This window comes from Triticum urartu, chromosome 2A, assembly GCF_056163025.1.
Source record: "Triticum urartu cultivar PI428250 chromosome 2A, HENAU_Tu73, whole genome shotgun sequence".
NCBI lineage: Eukaryota > Viridiplantae > Streptophyta > Magnoliopsida > Poales > Poaceae > Triticum > Triticum urartu.
This window is the reverse complement of record NC_141874.1, coordinates 324860847-324870079: the sequence shown is the minus strand read 5'-3', so window position 1 is coordinate 324870079 and position 9233 is coordinate 324860847. Positions and strand designations below refer to the sequence as shown.

At 40.2% G+C, this 9233-nt stretch overlaps 1 protein-coding gene across 1 annotated transcript; it reads right to left on the bottom strand.

Annotated features, from left to right (window-relative positions):
• Positions 1 to 1881: 1881 nt before the first annotated feature.
• On the bottom strand, positions 1882 to 5190 carry LOC147984980 (uncharacterized). Its single transcript, XM_087541350.1, has 6 exons — positions 3826 to 5190; positions 3352 to 3653; positions 2531 to 3252; positions 2355 to 2431; positions 2166 to 2270; positions 1882 to 2064 (listed from the first exon to the last, which is right to left on the bottom strand). The coding sequence occupies exons 1-6, from the start codon at positions 5188 to 5190 to the stop codon at positions 1882 to 1884; spliced, it is 2754 nt and encodes a 917-aa protein (XP_087397476.1).
• Positions 5191 to 9233: the final 4043 nt, after the last annotated feature.

Here is a 9233-nt window from a genome sequence, read left to right as displayed (position 1 = left end):
TTGAGGAAGGTATATGGTGGGTGTATGATACCGGCGAAAGGTGCGCGATATTAGAGAGGCTAGCAATGGTGGAAGGGTGAGAGTGCGTAAAATCCATGGAATCAACATTAGTCATAAAGAACTCACATACTTATTGCAAAAATCTATTAGTTATAGAAACAAAGTACTACGCGCATGCTCCTAGGGGGATAGATTGGTAGGAAAAGGCCATCGCTCGTCCTCGACCGCCACTCATAAGGAAGACAATCAATAAATAAATCATGCTCCGACTTCATCACATAAGGGTTCACCATATGTGCATGCTACGGGAATCACAAACTTTAACACAAGTATCTCTCAAATTCACAACTACTAAACTAGCATGACTCTAATATCACCATCTTCATATCTCAAAACAATCATCAAGTATCAAACTTCTCATAGTATTGAATGCACTTATATGAAAGTTTTTATTATGCCTAAAAGCAAATTACCATGCTATTCTAGAAGACTCTCAAAATAATATAAGTGAAGCACGAGAGTTCATCTATTTCTTCAAATTAAAACCACGAGTAAAATGCAAGCGCGGTCCTAATTCTTTTCCAAAAGTGTCGATTGGGTCCTAATTCTTTCAAAATGCACATCTGGATCCTAATTCTTTCTAAGTTGTTCACCCGAGGTCCTAATTTCGTCTGACCGCCGCTGACCAACTCGCGTGGCGCTTTGACCGCTGCCACGTCGACTCGAGTGCCCACGCGGGAGATTTCCCGTGGTTGGAGGTTGGGAATTTAAGCAGTTTGGCCCCTGGAGTTTATGCTTTCATCATTCCCCAGTCCCTAGGTCTTCTGCTCGCTCTCTTCCTCTCTCTGGCGCCGCGCCGTCGCCGCCATGTCCGCCGCCGCTAGCTCGTCTACCGTGAAGCACCGCGGGAAGAAGGCTGCCCAAGCGCCTCCTCCACCTCCGGCATTAGCCCTTTTCTCGCCGCCCATCTCATCGCCGGCCCAAGCGGGTATGCTGCCGTTGGTACCATGCCCTAGCTGCCGCATTCGATCTACAATTCGTTTTGTATCAAAATCAGAGGCAAATCCTGGCAGGATTTTCTACAAGTGCCCCAACCACCATGTAAGATCTTCTACAAGTGCCCAATCGATTTGATTTTTCTGTGTTTCTTTTTGGCTGAATTTTTTTACTCAATTTCTGTCAGATTCCACCAAATCCTTGCCAACATTATTATTGGGAAGATGGACCAGACAACTATTTAGATTTTTTGGTGAGAGGTGGATACGTCAACCCTGGATTGAGCAGTTTTGATTCAGCTGGTGTCATTGCAAGTGAAGAAACAGAGGTGCAAGTGAAGAAGCAGAGCACTATTGAGACTGTGGTGTATGCAGAAGCAATGCAGAAGATGAATGAGCTCATTTTTCTCTGTAGGAGTATTCTCAGTGCACTTGTTGTACTGATTGTAGTAGTGGTGTATGTAGGATTTAAGAAGTGATGTGGTAGTATGATGTATCTAGTGTTCAATGCTTGTTGGTGTATCCAGATGTTGATCATGTACTGTTGCAATGAAATTGAACTAAAATTTGGCAGCATTTTGGTTGTTTTTCTGTACTTTGGCAGTAATTTTTTTACTAGCATTGACAGCACAAATAAACAGTAATATACAAGGGCTTTCTTTTACTAGTAATTGAACTTAAAAGCAGTCTGAAAGATAGATAGATGGATTCAGCATTACAAGGTCTTCAAGTTGTGCAACAAAAGTAGGAAATAGCATTACATTTCCATGGTTTGTGTGAAACCCAAAGCCACATCTCAGCATGAGGTTTCATTACAAACCATCTTGTTTCCTAAGCAAAAGAAAAACATCCTACACTGCTTCTTTCCATAACAGCTTTGTAGTCTTCACTTCTGAATTGTTGGGGCTTTGTTCTCCTTAGTTTTTTTCACTTTCTTCCTTCTCTTCAAACCTAGTGTAGCAGTAGTATGGCTTCTTGGAGGTGGCAGGGCATCTCTGCAGTTTGCAACGAACTGGCTTTCTGGTAGAGGAGCTGGCACTGCTGTTTGAGATTGTTGAGTAGCTATAGCCTACAAACCAACCAAACATTTAGTTAGTAATGTAGGTGAATTTCTGGAAGAACATATGGCATTGCATTTATTAACATTGCATTTGAATAAAAAGCTCTCACTTGGTCCTGTAAAATCTCAATCACAGTAGATGAAGCAAGATCATAAGTCATAGAAGAAGATATCATATTGGATGTACTTTTGCCCACTTGTGGACATGCCTTTTTCTGCAAAAAAATCAGAAATGTTGTTGAGCATTGCAATTTCAGAAATCTGTCAACATTTGAGGGAAACATTTAAGGGAAATGCACCTTGCAACTGGGCCTTCTCTTGACTAGTAGTTTAGTTCTTTGTTGTGTTTCTGGAAGCACAACATGAATTGGCACATGTTCTTGTATTGATGGCTCATCTTCAGTTGTTGGCACATGTTCTGTTGCTGCATGTTCAGTTGCTACATGTTCTGTTGCTTCATGTTCTGCTGATGCATGTTCTGTTGCTGGATCATGTTCTGCTGCTGCCTCTTCTGCTGCTGGCTCCTGTTCTGCTTCTGCCTTATGTGCTACTCCAGGATCTTGTGTTGTTGTTGGTTGTCCTCTACCTAGTTCAGGGAACTTTCTTTTGTTGTGTCCTGGTTGATTGCACACACTGTAGTGCCCAATAATGCCATGTCTGCTCATCCTAGTTCCATTGTCCTCCTCTAGTGGGTTCTGCTTTCTCTTCTTTCCAGGCCTACCAACTTTCTTCTCATAGTTTGGTGGCAGCATTTGAGGCCCATTAGTTTTAGGACACACTCTAGGATCACTACATGGCATTATGATCTTGCCATAAGCAGCTTTGAAAGCATCAATGCTGTAGCACTTGTTGACAACATCCTCTGGTTTAATTCTTTCATGTCTTAAACATGCAACTCCATGTCTACATGGAATTCCTGAGAGCTGCCATGCCCTACAAGAGCACTCCTCCTTCTGTATGTTCACATCATACTCCCCAACCATGCCCATAACATGAAATATGTGTTGTCCAGCTGGTAATGCAGTGCAGTTGTTGGACATGTTAATATTTTTATCCAGTTTCTTTCTAATTTTGGGACAAATTTGACGACACATCTCCTCAGATTCCAGATTCTTGCTATAAAACCTAGTCATTAATTGGTCCTTGATCTTCTTAAGACAAGTAACTATAGGCATTTCTCTGGCATCAAGTATATACCTATGAAATCACTACAGTTAGAACAAATGAAATGCTACAGTTCCAACAGTATGAAAGGATGCAGTATGACAATTTAAATGATACAGTACTACCACTTACTTGTTGAACACTTCACAACTGTTGTTCAGAAGCAAATCACACTTTGGGAGTTCATGGAAATACGCCTTGCACCACTGCCTTGGGTCAATTGCATCCAAGTACTCATAGGCCCCCTGGTCCAGCTCTTTCATCTCTTGCATGTACTTCTTCCAGTCTGCCTCATGTGTAGCTCTTGCAATTTGCCACAATTTATTCTTCATTACATCACCTTTCCAGTTCTTTGCAAAGTTTTGATGCAAATGCCTCACACAAAATCTATGTTGTGCATGAGGAAATATTGCATTGACAGCATTAATCAACCCCTACATACATTGCAGAATAAACAAATGAAATGCTACAGTATGATAAAATGAAATGCTACAGTATGATAATATGAAATGCTACAGTATGATAATATGAAATGCTATAGTATGATAATATGAAATGCTACAGTATGATAATATACAGTGTGATAATATGAAATGTTATTACTACCTTCTGCCTATCACTCATCAATGTCCATGGTGCTGTGTTTTGTATGTTCAGATCCTCCTTCAATGTGTTCAAGAACCACTTCCATGTGACAGTATCTTCCACTTCTACTATGGCAATTGCAATGGGAAAGATACAATCGTTAGGATCAACTCCAACAGCAGTCAGCATCACTCCACCATACTTGTTCTTAATGTGACACCCATCAATGCATATAATGGGCCTACAAGCTAGCAGAAAACCCCTTTTGCATGCATCTAAGGCCATGTAGCAGTTCTCAAACTTTCCATTGTTTGCATTCACAAACATGGTACTGCCAGGGTTTGATCTTCTGATTTCAGCTGCAAAGTCCCACAGTAAATTATACTGCTCAAGTTCATCTCCATGAATTTTCTTTAGTGCAATCCTCCTTGCTCCAGCTAGCTTACTTCTACTAGGTTGCATGTTGTAGTCCAACTGAACAAGTCTGCCAAAGTTCTGCAGTGTCATCTTCTCATCTGCTCTAAATGTTTCCACATACTTGTCAGCCAAATATCTTGCTGTAAATTGCTTGAGTGCCCACTCTCTTTCACATGTATGCTCACCCACATACTTCTTCACAACCCATGCTTTGGTCCTGCTGTCAGGTGCAGCAAATAAGAACCAGGGACAATCTCCAAAACAACCAGCCCTTATCCTCTGCTTATCATTCTTTATGTAATGAATTTGCACTCTCTGCTTCACAATGTACTCTTGAATTGCTGCTCTTAGTTCAATGACAGACAAGAACACCATGCCTATGTGAAAACTGACTTCTTTCATGTTCTCAGGCCTCCACCTTTTCAGCTTCACTTTCTTTTTCATTTTTTTCCTTCCTTGTGCATCTACTACTTCCACTTCCTCTGCTGAATCACTATCTTCAAGCTCTGAATCTTGTAGCTCCTGCAGTTCATCTGTATCATAATCACTGTCCTGCTCCCATTCAGATTTCTTCTTTTTCTTCTTCTCAAATTTTTCATCAACCCATTCTTCATACAGATCATCATCATCTTTGTCTACTTCATTGTCAGAGTCAACCCAGTCTGAATCCCATTCACTGTCATCACTATCACTGTCATTTTCATTGGGGATTTCTTCTTCTACCACAATTTTCCTCCTGCTTCTTCTAAGCTCATGTCCAACATTTTGTCCCACTGGCGGAACACTGCTACTCCCTTCATTGCTGCTACCTGCATTAAATTGGTTCAGTCTGCCTTTATGAGCTTTCACCTTAAACCTGGGACTTCCTCTTATTCCACTGCTAAACCCAGGAGATTTAGGGCTTAGTACAGGAGGTAGCTCAGGTGTACCACTAACATGAATATCATCAATTACATTGTCAAAGGCCATGTCTTTGTGATCAACAAACAACTGAAAGTACTAGAATTTTGGAACAACTGCTGTCATATGCAAAGTGTCAGTGTCACAGTCCACAATCCGCAGTCCATCGCCTAAATTCTTTCCAGGCAATAACCAGTAAATAACATGCTTAGATTGGTCACTATATCCCAGTTGCTGCATAAAATCAGTGAGCCAGAGAGGAGACCATGTATCTACTTCGCAACCATCGAACAGAGCAACTTTCCCATCGACATACGTCTTCGATCGGCCAAATCCGCAGAAAAATCCAGCATAGTTGATTTCTACAGTAAAAACCTCCTCTTGTGGTCCTAGGTATCGAGGGATTCAGTCAAATACTACCATCGATTCGAGCTAAATAGGTATCGGCAGAAAAAGAGGATCAAGGGTTAGGGTTACGGGCACCACACTGACCGTATCGTGGAGGAGGATCTCCGGGTCGCCGATGCACAGGCGCCATCCTAGCGGCGCCGCCGTCGGACAAGCGCCTACCTCTTCTCACCGGACCACCGCCGTCGATCTCCCCTGTTTCGCCAGAGCAGAGAGAGGTGGGGAAGAGGAGAGGAAAAGGACTACGGCTGCGGAGAGATTAGGGTTGGGGTGCTCTTTTGAAAAAACGCACGGCTGGTCGTTATCCCGCGTGGGCCCTCGAGTCGACGTGGCGGCGGTCAAAGCGCCACGCGAGCTGGTCAGCGGCGGTCAGACGAAATTAGGACCTCGGGTGAACAACTTAGAAAGAATTAGGATCCAGATGTGCATTTTGAAAGAATTAGGACCCAATCGACACTTCTGGAAAAGAATTAGGACCGCGCTTGCATTTTACTCTAAAACCACCGCCATGCTCTAAAAGGATATAAGCGAAGTACTAGAGCAAATGACAAACTACTCCGAAAGATATAAGTGAAGATCAATGAGTAATCGAATAATTATGCAACTATGTGAAGACTCTCTAACATTTAATAATTTATGACCTTGTTATTTTATTCAAATAGCAATCAATACAAAAGAAAATGAAATGATGCTCCAAGCAAAACACATATCATGTGGCGAATAAAAATATAGCTCCAAGTAAAGTTACCGATGAACGAAGACGAAAGAGGGGATGCCATCTGAGGCATCCCCAAGCTTAGGATCTTGGTTGTCCTTGAATATTACCTTGGGGTGCCTTGGTAATCCCCAATCTTAGGCTCTTTCCACTCCTTATTCCATAGTCCATCGAATCTTTACCCAAAACTTGAAAACTTCACAACACAAAACTTAACAGAAAACTCGTAAGCTCCGTTAGCGAAAGAAAACAAAACACCACTTCAAGGTACTGTAATTAACTCATTCTTTATTCATATTGGTGTTAAACCTACTTTATTCCAACTTCTCTATGGTTTATAAACTCTTTTACTAGCCATAGATTCATCAAAATAAGTAAACAACACATGAAAAATAGAATCTGTCAAAAACAGAACAGTATGTAGTAATCTGTAACTAACGCAAACTTCTGGAACCCCAAAAATTCTAAAATAAATTGCTGTACGTGAGGAATTTATCTATTAATCGTCTACAAAAATAATTAACTAAATATCACTCTCCAATAAAAAATGGCAGCAATTCTCGTGAGCACTAAAGTTTCTGTTTTTTACAGCAAGATCAACAAGACTTTCCCCAAGTCTTCCCAACAGTTCTCCTTGGCACAAACACTGATTAGAACATAAAAACTCAATCATAATAGAGGCTAGATAAATTATTTATTGCTAAACAGGAGCAAAAAGCAAGAAACAAAAATAAAGTTGGGTTGTCTCCCAACAAGCGCTATCGTTTAACGCCCCTAGCTAGGCATGATGATTTCAATGGTGCTCACATAAAAGATAAGAATTGTAACATAAAGAGAGCATCATGAAGAATATGACTAGCACATTTAAGTCTAACCCACTTCCTATGCATAGGGATTTTGTGAGCAAACAACTTGCATAGGAAAGAAAAACAAGCATAACTTCAAGATTTTAAGCACATAGAGAGGAAACTTGATATTATTGCAATTCCTACAAGCATATATTCCTCCCTCATAATAATTTTCAGTAGCATCATGAATGAATTAAACAATATAACCATCACATAGAGTTTTCTTTTGATGATCTACAAGCATAGAAAATTTACTACTCTCCACATAGGCAAAATTCTTCTCGTTCGGAATAGTAGGAGTAAACTCAACAAAATAATTATCATGTGAGGCATAATCCAATTGAAAACTAAAATCATGATGAAAAGTTTCATGGTTATCATTACTCTTAATATCATATGAGTCATAACAATAATCATCATAGATAGCAACTTTGTTCTCATAATCAATTGGAACCTCTTCCGAAATAGTGGATTCATCACTATATAAAGTCATGACCTCTCCAAACCCACTTTCATAAATATAATCATCATAAATAGGAAGCATGCTATCATCAAAATAATTTTGCTCATCAAAACTTGGAGGACAAAAAATATCATCTTCATCAAACATAGCATCCCCAAGCTTGTGGCTTTGCATATCATTAGCACCATAGACATTCAAGGAATTCATACTAACAACATTGCAATCATGCTCATCATTCAAATATTTAGTGCCAAAGAGTCTAATGCATTCTTCTTCTAGCACTTGAGCACAATTATCGGAATCCTTATTTTCACAAAACATATTAAAAAGATGAAGCATATGAGGCAACCTTAATTACATTTTTGTAGTTTTCTTTTATAGACTAAACTAGTGATAAAACAAGAAACTAAAAGATTCGACTGCAAGACCTAAAGATATACCTTCAAGCACTAACCTCCCCGGCAACGGCGTCAGAAAAGAGCTTTATGTCTACGACACAACCTTCTTCTTGTAGACGTTGTTGGGCCTCCAAGTGCAGAGGTTTGTAGGACAGTAGTAAATTTCCCTCAAGCGGATGACCTAAGGTTTATCAATCCATGGGAGGCGTAGGATGAAGATGGTCTCTCTCAAACAACCCTGCAACCAAATAACAAAGAGTCTCTTGTGTCCCCAACACATCCAATACAATGGTAAATTGTATAGGTGCACTAGTTCAGCGAAGAGATGGTGATACAAGTGCAATATGGATGGTAGATAAAGGTTTTTGTAATTTGAAAATATAAAAACAGCAAGGTAACTCATGATACAAGTGAGCATAAATAGTATTGCAATGCGTTGAAACAAGGCCTAGGGTTCATATTTTCACTAGTGCATGTTATCTCAACAATAATAACATAATTGGATCATATAACTATCCCTCAACATGCAACAAAGAGTCACTCCAAAGTCACTAATAGCTGAGAACAAATGAAGACATTATGGTAGGGTACGAAACCACCTCAAAGTTATCCTTTCAGATCGATATATTCAAGAGTCCGTAGTAAAATAACATGAAGCTGTTCTTTCGGTTCAATCTATCATAGAGTTCGTACTAGAATAACACCTTAAGACACAAATCAACCAAAACCATAATGTCACCTAGATACTCCAATGTCACCTCAAGTATCCGTGGGTACGATTATACGATATGCATCACACAATCTCAGATTCATCTATTCAACCAACACAAAGAACTTCAAAGAGTGCCCCAAAGTTTCTACCAGAGAGTCAAGATGAAAATGTGTGCCAACCCCTATGCATAAGTTCACGAGGTCACGGAACTTGCAAGTTGATGAACAAAACATACATCAAGTGGATCACATGATATCCCATTGTCACCACAGATAAGCACGTGCAAGATATACATCAAGTGTTCTCAAATCCTTAAAGACTCAATCCGATAAGATAACTTCAAAGGGAAAACTCAATTCATCAAAAGAGATTAGAGGGGGAGAAATATCATAAGTTCCAAATATAATAGCAAAGCTCGCGACACATCAAGATCGTGCCGACTCAAGAACACGAGAGAGAGAGAGAGATCAAACACATAGCTACTGGTACATACCCTCAGCCCCAAGGGTGGATTACTCCCTCCTCGTCATGGAGAGCATCGGGATGATGAAGATGGCCACCGGAGAGG

What these genes read in the sequence shown, in the direction of transcription:
- LOC147984980 (XM_087541350.1), bottom strand. Translation starts at nt 5,190, where the DNA reads ATGGCCTTTGACAATGTAATTGATGATATTCATGTTAGTGGTACACCT. An exon ending in AGTTGTGAAGTGTTCAACAA is followed by an intron (nt 3,253 to 3,351) that starts GTAAGTGGTAGT and finishes GTGATTTCATAG; the next exon opens with GTATATACTTGATGCCAGAG. An exon ending in TTGAGATTTTACAGGACCAA is followed by an intron (nt 2,065 to 2,165) that starts GTGAGAGCTTTT and finishes GTTGGTTTGTAG; the next exon opens with GCTATAGCTACTCAACAATC.